This window comes from Nyctibius grandis, chromosome 17 (genome assembly GCF_013368605.1).
Source record: "Nyctibius grandis isolate bNycGra1 chromosome 17, bNycGra1.pri, whole genome shotgun sequence".
Classification (NCBI taxonomy): Eukaryota; Metazoa; Chordata; class Aves; order Nyctibiiformes; family Nyctibiidae; genus Nyctibius; species Nyctibius grandis.
Window position 1 is genome coordinate 9,157,532 of NC_090674.1, and position 11,692 is coordinate 9,169,223.

General features: G+C 49.4%; 2 protein-coding genes across 2 annotated transcripts in view; one reads left to right on the forward strand and one right to left on the reverse strand.

Moving 5' to 3' along the window:
- Window positions 1-7,595, forward strand: part of ASH1L (ASH1 like histone lysine methyltransferase) — a 75,210-nt gene extending 67,615 nt beyond the window's left edge. Inside the window, exons 25-28 of the mRNA XM_068415024.1 lie at window positions 187-353; window positions 2,301-2,341; window positions 3,412-3,713; window positions 5,338-7,595. Coding sequence (XP_068271125.1) covers window positions 187-353; window positions 2,301-2,341; window positions 3,412-3,713; window positions 5,338-5,429 — 602 coding nt within the window. The 3' untranslated portion in view covers window positions 5,430-7,595. The remainder of the gene's footprint in view (window positions 1-186; window positions 354-2,300; window positions 2,342-3,411; window positions 3,714-5,337) is intronic.
- Window positions 1-11,692, reverse strand: part of DAP3 (death associated protein 3) — a 173,903-nt gene that overhangs the window by 83,164 nt on the left and 79,047 nt on the right. The window lies entirely within an intron of this gene.

Here is an 11,692-nt window from a genome sequence, read left to right on the forward strand (position 1 = left end):
CTGAACTAGTGATGTGTCCACTATTATGATTCTGAATCAAGGAGGACAAATAAGAATGCTGTCATCCCACTGAACAGCTCTGACAGCCTCATACTTCTCTGACACGGTGTATGGCTTGTTCTGGTGTACCATGTGTTTCCTCTTCAATCTCATTAATGGTTTTTCCTATTTGTTTCGAAACTGCAGGGAGGCCAAAAGGTGTGAAGGAGCAGGATGTATATATTTGTGATTACCGCCTTGATAAATCAGCTCATCTCTTCTACAAGATCCACCGCAATCGCTATCCTGTCTGCACCAAGCCCTACGCCTTTGACCACTTCCCCAAGAAACTCACGCCCAAGAGAGACTTTTCAGTAAGTGTTTCTCTTCCTTACTTTTTACTAGAAGACTGGATATATTTTTGGAAAGCCCTTGGCTCTCTGTTTATGAATGAAGCTCGGTAAACCAAAGGAAGCTGACACATAAAGCATACACAGTCTGGATGAAAAGTTGGCTAGAGAGAAAACATGGAAAGAAAAATTAACTGTAGACAGAGAATACGCAGTTCAAAGGCAAACAGATGTTGAACTGAATGGTTGTGTAAATTGGATGTATAAGTTTGGAAATTATGGTTTCAGACTAAAATCTAGAAGCTAATTTCATTTAAGCCACTCCTGAGTGAAGGAAATCTTAAAATTCACTTTTTGGTCGCAATTCTGCAACTGTAAAGTAATTTTATATGTTTCAGAGAATCGCACAACACGTAGTCCAGTGGGAGTTTGTTAGCCCATGTCAGGCTTTCTTTGGTGTAATTAATGAAGTTGCTTAAAAAATGGGTTTTCAGCAGTACCTTTGAGTAGTGATTCCCAACACAGAAAAGCAGTATTTTCCTATTTCCATTTTCCTGCTCTATCAAATGACACACTGCTTACTTTTACATAATTATCACTGAAAATGGATGTTTTCTCAAAAAAAAACAGCAGACAGGCAGCAAAATCATGAAGTACAGTTTCCCTTAACATCCTCCATCTGAATATCTGTTTGTTTCACTGTCTCATTTTCCCCTATTCCATGGAAGTAGCAACTCCTCATTGTCCACATCCTCCCACCCAGCACTATTTTGTCTCTGAGTGCAGAGGTCTCAGATCTGGCAGATCTTTTGCAAGTAAGAGCTTTTCTTCCTGGAAGCAGAGAGATTCTTGTAGTAAGTTCAGAGATGGTTCCAAACTTCTGCTGTGCAGAGAGCAAAGATGATTTTTATCATGATGGTCTATGGCTTGAAATTTATTTAGTAGATATGAAGAATCAGATCATAAGTCTGGCTCTAATTTATCCTTAGTACATGATAGTGCATCAGACAGGCTGGATCACTGGGCTGAGGACACTGTGTGAGGTTCAACAAGGCCAAGTGTCGGGTCCTGCACTTGGGGCACAACAACCCCACGCACCGCTACAGGCTGGGGAAGAGTGGCTGGAAAAGGACCTGGGGGTGTTGGTCGATGGTGGCTGAATATGAGCCAGCAGTGTGCCCAGGTGGCCAAGAAGGCCACCAGCATCCTGGCTTGTGTCAGCACTAGTGTGGCCAGCAGGACTAGGGCAGGGATCGTCCCCCTGGACTCGGCACTGGTGAGGCCTCTCCTCGAATCCTGGGTGCAGTTTTGGGCCCCTCACGACAAGAAAGACCTTGAGGTGCTGGAGCGAGTCCAGAGAAGGGCAACGGGGCTGGTGAAGGGTCTGGAGCACAAGTGTGATGGGGAGCGGCTGAGGGACCTGGGGGGGTTTAGCCTAGAGAAAAGGAGGCTGAGGGGAGACCTTCTCGCTCTCTGCAACTGCCTGAAAGGAGGGTGTGGTGAGGTGGGGGTTGGTCTCTTCTCCCAGGTAACAAGCGAAACAGCCTCAAGTTGCCCCAGGGGAGGTTTAGATTGGAGATCAGGAAAAATTTCTTCCCCCAAAAGGGCTGTCAAGCCCTGGCACAGGCTGCCCAGGGCAGTGGTGGAGTCCCCATCCCTGGGGGGATTTAAAAGCCGTGTAGATGTGGTGCTGAGGGCCATGGGTTAGTGGTGGCCTTGGCAGTGCTGGGTTAACGGTTGGACTCGATGATCTTAAAGGTCCTTCCCAACCAAACCCATTCTGTGATTCTATTATTCTGCCTTCTCCTTTGAATTCATCTGATGTGTGAGATACTCCAGCCATGCGCTGGCATTTCAAAGTGTCAGGCAGGCGAGTCCTGTATTGGTACTTCCAGAATATTACATAGACCAACACTTTCTTCCACTGTGAATTTTATTTGATTTTAACCGTAATCTTTATTGTTGTTATAGCCTCATTATGTGCCAGACAACTACAAGAGAAATGGAGGCAGGTGAGTCTTACCTACTAGATTGTTCGTTGAGAAGAGATGAGGTAATCCTGTTTGTTTGTCAAGTGTCCACTCTTCTTCCTACCCATTTCCCCTGGGTGCTGTGGGAATAATAAATTTGAATTATTTAAAGCATCCTCTAAACTTTCAAAGAGATAAAAGGGAACAAGTGGAGGAGGAATAGAATATAGAAGCAGCCTTAGTGTTCCTTAATGATGTACGTAAGGAGGAGTACAGAAGCCATTTTGCAAGTTAGCAGAAGCAGCTGAATATGGGAGAGGGCAGAGCCCAGGACGAGAGCATCCAGCCTTCCTGCACTGAGGGAGGTCAAATCCCTGAACAGACAGCCCGTGTTTGCGTTGTAGTAAGAGCCAGGGCCAAGCACTCTCTCAGTTCTCTTAGAGACTTTAAAAATACCCATCAAGAGCCGTGACTGTTGCAGAACAACATCAGTAAGTGCTGAGCTCAACTATTTTGGAAGATGCTCAGAGGTGACCTTAGTGCAGTCTACAACTACCTGAAGGGAGGTTGTAGTGGGGTGGGAGTCGGCCTCTTCTCCCAGGCAACCAGCGACAGGACAAGAGGACACAGCCTCAAGCTTCGCCAGGGGAGGTTCAGGTTGGACATCAGGAAGCATTTCTTCTCAGCAAGGGTCATTAGACACTGGAAGGGGCTGCCCAGGGAGGTGGTGGAGTCACCATCTCTGGATGTGTTTAAGAAAAGCCTGGACATGGCCCTTAGTGCCCTGGTCTAGTTGACATGGTGGTGTCAGGGTGATGGTTGGACTCGATGATCCCAGAGGGCTCTTCCAACCTCATTGATTCTGTGATTCTGTAATAAAAACCTTTACAAATGGAAATAAAGCAATTTGTTTTAAAAGGCCGCGTTTGACGTTGTGCAAGGAAGGTTATAGGAACGTAGGCTCCTGTGGGTTTGAATGCATGTATGAAGTCAAATGACTGAGGCTCTAGAAAGCCTCCCACCTACTGAGAAGTCCTTGACTCACTAGTAATTGGCCTTTCCAGGTGAGTGTCTGAAAAATTATGGTAATTAAACTCTTCTTTTCCTGCTAGATCGTCCTGGAAAACAGATCGCTCAAAACAACAGATGAAAGACTTAAACCAAGAAGAAGATTCTCTTCCACTTATCGAGGATGTATTAGGAACCCAAGATCAACCTTCAAGTGAGATGCCTGGCGTAGAGGAGCCAGAAAAAGAGGCAGCCTCTAATGAGACCTCTGAAACTGATAAAAAGGTGGAAGAAAGCAATTCTGACACAAGGCAGCTGTGCACTCCGGAGGAAAGGCGGCATATGCAGAGAGAGAGACTTAATCAAATCCTGCTAAACCTCTTAGAGAAAATCCCAGGGAAAAATGGTGAGATTTTATGCTAACTGTAGCATTTCTTCTACAGGGTTGGTTTTAGCTCACTGCAGACTGTGGTGATAAAATGAATGCTTTTATCTGAACGTATTCCTAGTAGACCTTATTAATATAATTAGTTCTCTTTGCAGTAGTGTTTTCTTTTGCAACGGTAGCAGTTTCCACTAATTCCTCCTGAAATATCCTACAACTGACACAGTGTTCTGTATAACATTTTTAGTAACCACAAAAACTTTCTGAAGACAAACTCCCCCCCTCATCATTCCATGTTTACAACCGAGAAACTTAACAGATGTGCAGAGAAAGACTGAAGAGAATTTGTGAAGTCTCTTTTGACCTTTAATGAGCTTTCCACTGGGTTCTGTGGAACTTCTGTAGGTATTGTCTAAGCTGGAGAATGAGGGTGCAGAGGAAGCACTGGTTAAGTGTGTCTGTGTTTTTAATTTAAAGCCTAGAGATGAGCTCTGTCCAGTCTCTTTCGTGTTCTGGGAGTTAATGCAAAATAATCACAGAATCCCAGAACAGTTGGGGTGGGAAGGGACCTCTGGGGATCCCCCAGCCCACCCCCTGCCCAAGCAGGGTCACCCAGAGCACGTTGCACAGGGTCAGTCCAGGCGGGTTTGAATATCTCCAGAGAAGGAGACTCCCCCCCTCCCTGGGCAGCCTGTGCCCGGGCTCTGGCACCCTCACAGCAAACAAGTTTTTCCTCACATTCACATGGAACTTCCCGTGTTTCAGTCTGTGCCCGTTGCCCCTTGTCCTGGCGCTGGGCACCACTGAGAAGAGTCTGGCCCATCCCCTTGACACCCGCCCCGAAGGTATTTGTGAGCATTGAGAAGATCCCCCCTCAGTCTGCTCTTCTCCAGCTGAACAGCCCCAGCTCCCTCAGCCTCTCCTCGTAGCAGAGATGCTCCAGCCCTCTGACCATCTCCGTACCCTCCGCTGGACTCTCTTCAGTAGCTCCTGGCCTTTCTTGAACTGGAAGGCCCAGAACTGGACTTTTGCCAAGGGCATGGAGTGATAGGACAAGGGGGAACGGTTTTAAACTGAAAGAGGGGAGATTGAGATGAGATCTGAGGAAGAAATTCTTGGCTGTGAGGGTGGTGAGACCGTGGCCCAGGTTGCCCAGAGAAGCTGTGGCTGCCCCCTCCCTGGCAGTGTTCAAGGCCAGGTTGGATGGGGCTTGGAGCAACCTGGGCTGGTGGAAGGTGTCCCTGCCCGTGGCAGTGGGGTGGGAACTGGATGGTCTTTAAGGTCCTTTCCAACCCAAACTATCTGTGATTCTGTAAATCATGGACTGAGAATATTTTGGGTTGGAAGGATCTTTGGAGGTCATCTGGTCCAAACATGACTCGAAGCAGGGCTAACTTCAAACTTAAATCAGGTTGCTCAGCACCTCGTCCAGTGCAGTTTTGGATTCCACTATGGATGGAAACATCCGGGAAATAGGAAACTGTTACTCCTGTCACCTTCTTTACCAAAAGCCTGTGGTTGGATGGGGCTTGGAGCAACCTGGGCTGGTGGAAGGTGTCCCTGCCTGTGGCAGGGGGGTTGGAACTGGATGGGCTTTGAGGTCCCTTCCAACCCAAACCAGTCTGTGATCCTATGTCTGTTGCAGCTATTGATGTCACTTACTTGCTGGAGGAAGGATCAGGAAGAAAACTGAGGCGACGCACTCTCACCATCCCGGAGAGCAGCTTCAGGAAGTGACGCTACGAGAGGAAGCTGTGGTCTGGAGCGTGCTATAAGGTCTGCTGAGGACTGAGGGCAGGAGCCCAACCTCCTCTGCGCCAGCCAAGGAAAAGAGGGCAGCAGCAAACTGACAAATATACAGTTAGCACTTAGATGTCTGGGTTGGCAGGTTGCCCTGCCCTGCTCTGCAGTGCTCTTATGGTGTGTGTGTTGTTGGGCGTGCCTTGTATTGATGTTAGGTACTGAGAAAAACCTCGTGGTTATTGTCCAGGATGGTCAAATTTAATTTATTTTTGCTTGATATTCCCACTCAGAGGAAAAATTAAAAAAAAAAAAATAAAAATGGGGAGGTTGAAGGATAAGGACTGACTTCCTGTGGTGAGATTATTCCCCGTGTTCACCAATTAACCTGTGATTGTACAAGATACTGTTGGCACCGCCACGGCCCACGCCAGTGAACGAAATCCAGATGGGAGGGTGAAGGCCCAGTGGCTTAAAAATTAAAGGCTGCCCTAAAGTTGCGGCCTCTGATTTGCACAAGTTCCGAGAAGCTGAGAAACGTACCCAAACGTGCGCAAGGTTCACGGTTGTACCTTTGGTCTGTGACGAGGAGAAGCTTCCGCAGTCACCTTGGAGCAAAGCAGGAGTTTGGCTGGTTGAGGCACTTGTTCTGCGTCGGAGCGGGGGGGAGGGAGCGGGGTGTGATATATTTTTTTGTGTGTTTGTTTTCACTTTTTTCCTGCAGAGAGATTTCATAAAAGCGAGTCAAATCCTGACAAACACCATTGCTGTTGGTTTTTTTGATAAGCTGTGGTTCTCGTGTGTCTAGTGTGTCGTGCGAATTAAAATCTGTTAAAAGTAAAAAAAAAAAAAAGGACAAAAAATTGAAAAAAAAAAAAAGAAACCTTCACTACATGAACCGTCAAGCAGTATTCGGAGCGAGTATTTGTTGTGAACTGTAGAATATATCAACTGCTAACACTATTCTCGTGTTCTGGTTGTACAGCTTAAAAATGTCCGTCTCTGAAATGAAGAGGCAGCGTGGCGCCGCCTTCTCCCTCTGCCCCCAGAGATGATTTCTTGATCGCCCTTAACGAACCCCGCGACCTTCCCGGTCCCCGAGGCCGGGCTGTGGCAGAGGGAGGGGGTGGTCGGCGTCCGCTGCCCCTTGCAAATGGCTTTTGCTTTTTTTTTTGGTCTTTCGGACGTACATATGCATATACAGTCCTGTTTTAGGTGTTCTTCGAAGAAAACCAGTTTTTAATGTGCCAAGTTGTATATATATCTGCTGCGTGGATGTAAAGCAATACAGTAGTTACATGTTCCTTTTTAATGGACCAAGCTTGTCCTAATGTACATTCTTGTTATTATTATAATTATTTTACTCTTAGTGGAACATGACTCATTCCATTAACTTTTATGTGTTGATTTAAAAAAAGAAAAGGAGAAAAAAAAAAAAAAAAAAGAAGAAAGGAAAAAAAACCCTTTGAGAAAAAATATTTTATTAAAAAAAAAAAAAAGAAATAAGAAAATAGTTTGGAATATTTTCTTACTGTAGAGAAGCACTGTACAGTACCAGGAACCCTGAGTATAAAATACTCGTGCGTGTAGTAGGAATATCGCATGTCCAAAATCTTTGAGTTGTCTCATTTAGTTTAAAACAAGAAATTGTCGTCTCAAATGGTGTTAAACACTAAAAAAAAAAGTTTTTAAAAAAAATAAAAGTGCGTACAGAAGCGAGACACTAGCTCTGTCATTTTATCTTTCTTTTGTTGAAAGACTAAACAAAATGTTTTTTAGACAATCAAATGTTAGGTAAGTGCAAAGAATTGTTTTTTCTTACTGGTGTAGAAATTAATGACTTTTTTTATTTTTTCGGTTATTTTATAATAACGAGAAGACCGGTGTGTCACCAGGATCGCTGTTTTAAGACCAGGAAGCACTACATTATTGCAAATAGATATGAACTCTTTAGTCTGCATGGGTGTAGGCTGTGTGATTGCTGAAAATAAATGCTGCTAATATATTTCCTTTTTACAAAGCATATCTAAATAGATCATTGTTTTGATGTTTAATCTTTGTAAATTATGTATTACCAATTTTAACATTGGATGTAATTGCATAAAAAGCCTGCATCTCAATCCTGAGAGAGTCTAGTATTAAATGGAAAAAAATCTTTTCCTATCGATGCCTTGTGGGGTTTTCTTTGCCGTTCAGCTTCGATTTGCTTTTCCTGCCTCTTCGTCTCAGCCGCTGCCGTCGTGTTCTGACTCTTTTACGGGGGTTGTTGCCCCGTCTCTCTCCATTATCCACTTGCCTGATGGCTGAGGGTGTTTTTCCGAGGATATAATTTGATGCTGATGGTTCTCCTGGGCAGGAGGGATGATGGCAGGAGAGACAGGAGCAGCAGCACAGACACTGGTAGTCGGAGGCTGGGTAACCGTGGTCGTGTATGAGGGCAGGTCGGTAGTAAACCATTAAATCCACAGATTTTGTGCCTATTCCCAGCATATAAACCCCCAGTACCTGGAGTGAGAGCAGCCCTGAGGAGAAGGACTTGCGGGTGATGGGTGACGAGAAGCTCAACACGAGCCAACGTGCGCTGGCAGCCCAGAAAGCCAACCGTGTCCTGGGCTGCATCCCCAGCAGCGTGGCCAGCAGGGCGAGGGAGGGGATTCTGCCCCTCTGCTCTGCTCTCCTGAGACCCCCCTGCAGTGCTGCGTCCAGCTCTGGGGCCCCAACAGCAGAAGGACACGGAGCTGGTGGAGCGAGTCCAGAGGAGGCCACGGAGATGATGCGAGGGCTGGAGCCCCTCTGCTCTGGAGACAGGCTGGGAGAGCTGGGGCTGTTCAGCCTGGAGAAGAGAAGGCTCTGGGGAGACCTTCTAGCACCTTCCAGTGCCTGGAGGGGCTTTTGCCAAGGGCATGGAGTGACAGGACAAGGGGGAACGGTTTTAAACTGAAAGAGGGGAGATTGAGATGAGATATTGGGAAGAAATTCTTTGCTGTGAGGGTGGTGAGAGCCTGGCCCAGGCTGCCCAGAGAAGCTGTGGCTGCCCCCTCCCTGGCAGCGTTCAAGGCCAGGTTGGATGGGGCTTGGAGCAACCTGGTCTGGTGGAAGGTGTCCCTGCCCATGGCGGGGGGGTTGGAACTGAATGGTCTTTAAGGTCCCTTCCAACCCAAACCAGTCAGGGATTCTGTGATTCTGTGTTGAGACGGGGTCCTGCGTAGACAGGAGATGCGGTTTCATCAGCGTCGTTACTGCATCTCGCTGTGGCAGTGCACTTACCCCTCTATTAGACCAGAGTTGTGTCAGACACGTGATTTGGAATTCAATCAAACCTACTTAAGGGAAACCAAATAACATCCCAATTAAGATATAATGTCCCTTGTCTGAGAGTAAAAAACTCCAGAGAGAGAAATTAAAATGAGAACCGAATAAAAAAGGGAGCGGCTTTATCCTCGCAGCAGAACAGAGCCCCTTGGCTGAAGCATGGGCTCCTTTGCCACTGGGAGGCAGAGGAATGAAACGTGGTTCTTGGTCCATCTGAGCGAGCACTGGCCCAAAAGTTGCCCCTAAGACAAGCTGCCGTTGCCTTGTGGCCCTTTGCTGGATGCTCTCCAGTCTGTCCATGTCTCTTACTGGGGAGTCCAGAGCAAAAAATGTGAGTAGTTTGGTATGAAATCACAAGCAATGAGAAAAACTTGAAAAAAAAAAAATTAAAAGCCATCCAGCCCCTACTGAAATGCTGTGAGTCAGTAACAAGATTAAAGTTAATAAATAATAGAGGTGAAAGGGGGTGTAAGGGTGATGAAGGTGGGGGTCCCCACAGCACGGGATGGTGAAGGTGGGGGTCTCCACTGTATGGGGAGATGAAGGTGGGAGTCTCTGAAGCACAGGATGGAGGAGGTGGGGGTCTCTGGTGCATGGGATGATGAAGATTGGGGTCTCCACTGTGTGGGGTGAGGAAGGTGGGGGTCTCCAGTGTACAGGGTGATGAAGGCGGGGGTCTCCGCAGCGTGGGATGGAGGAGGTGGGGGTCTCTGGTGCATGGGATGATGAAGGTGGGGGTCTCCCGAGCATGGATGCTGAAAGTGAGGTCATCCCCACCAGCCCCCCCGAGCTCCCACCTCCCTCCAGGAAGAGCAGGCGCAGATTCTCCAGCTCTGCACGGTCCCACTTGCTGGCTTGGAGCTGGGCCACCTGCTCCCTGAGGCCGGCGCAGAGCTGACCGAGGTTCCGGCTCTGTCGGAGAGGCTCCACCGTCACCGTGGAGCGGCCGGGGGCACTGCTGGAGCCTCTGCGGGGGCTTGGCTGAACCCCTGCTCCTCCACCTTGGCTCCCTGCACATAGAGCCTGCACGCCCATAACGGTGCTCTGGGGGCCAGGGAGTCCTGGCCCAGGAGGTGGTTTGAGTCCCCGGGGGGGTGGCGCTGGCACCAGAAGGCCTCCTCCTATCTGAGGGAGCACCTGCCTGCTTTTCCCCCTCCTTTTTTTGTTTTTAATATATAACTGCAATATACAAATGTATCCAAGGGTATATAAATCCAGGGAGAGGAAAGCAGCAGCACAGGGGCACTGCCAGGTGGGGAGGGTGTCCCTACACCCCCCAGCACCCCTGCAGCAGGGCAGGAGAGGGAAGTGAGTGCGATGGGGCCGGTGGTGGCTTTGGGGACAGCGCTCACCCCGTTCCCCCTGGCTATCCCAGCCGGTGCCCATGTGGTGCCCTGGCCCGGGATCCTGGACCGGGACAGGAGGCAGCTGCGTCCCCAGCTGCCCCGGGGCTCCCAGCCCTCCTGCCGCGGCGCATGGCCCATGGCTTGGCGGTGCTGGGCAGAGATGCTGGGGGTGTCCTGTCCCTTTGGGTCCCGTCTTCACTGGCTGCGTGGCCGGGCTGAGCCCTTGATCCCTTCCTTTGCCACAAAAGCCTGAAGGAAAGGCAGAGCCTGCAGCCACCGCCCGCCCCGGGGCCTCTGCAGAGATTTGCTCAGCACTCGTCTTCCCTGCGCATCCCGCTGGGAGAACCATAGAATTGTTAGGGTTGGAAAAGACAAAAGATCATCAAGTCCAATCATCGACCCAATGCCGCCATGCCCGCTAAACCATGTCCTGAAGCGCCATATCTAGACGTATTTTGAACACCTCCAGGGATGGTGACTCCACCACTGCCCTGGGCAGCCTGTTCCAATGCCTAAAGACTCTTTCAGTGAAGAAATTCTTCCTAAGATCCAGCCTGAATCTCCCCTGGCGAAGCTTGAGGCCGTTTCCTCTCATTCTGTTGCTAGTTGCCCAGGAGAAGAGACCAATCCCCACCTCACCACCCCCTCCTTTCAGGCAGTTGCAGAGAGCGAGAAGGTCTCCCCTCAGCCTCCTTTTCTCCAGGCTAAACCCCTCCAGGTCCCTCAGCCGCTCCCCATCACACTTGTGCTCCAGACCCTTCACCAGCTCCGTTGCCCTTCTCTGGACTCGCTCCAGCACCTCAAGGTCTTTCTTGTCGTGAGGGGCCCAAAACTGCACCCAGGATTCGAGGTGCGGCCTCACCAGTGCCGAGCACAGGGGGATGATCCCTGCCCTAGTCCCGCTGGCCACACTAGTGCTGACACAAGCCAGGCTGCTGGTGGCCTTCTTGGCCACCTGGGCACACTGCTGGCTCATATTCAGCCGCCATTGACCAACACCCCCAGGTCCTTTTCCAGCCACTCTTCCCCCAGCCTGTAGCGGTGCGTGGGGTTGTTGTGCCCCAAGGGCAGGACCCAACACTTGGCCTTGTTGACCCTCACACAGTGGCCTCGGCCCATCGATCCAGCCTGTCCAGACCCCTCTGCAGAGCCTCCTGCCCTCAAGTGGATCAACACTCCCACCCATCTTGGTGTCATCTGCGAACAGACTGAGGGTGCACTCGATCCCCTTGTCGTGATCGTCAATAAAGATATTAAACAGAACTGGCCCCAAGACCGAGCCCTGGGGGACACCACTGGTCACCGGCCGCCAACTGCATTTAACTCCATTCACTCCCACTCTCTGGGCTCAGCTGTGCAGATAGTTTTTTTACCCAGCAAACAGTGCTCTTGTCCAAGCCATGAGCTGCCAGCTTCTCCAGGAGAATGCTGTGGGAGACTGTGTCAAAGGCACAAAGGACCTGGCACAGGCACAGCCAGAGCAGCTCCTTGGCTCGGTGCTCTCCCAGTGTTTAATGCTCAGCAAAGGGCTGTGTTTAGGGTGACGGGGAAAACTAGCGGGTGCTGGTCCGCCCCTGAGGGCCCGAAACCCTTGGGGTGAGC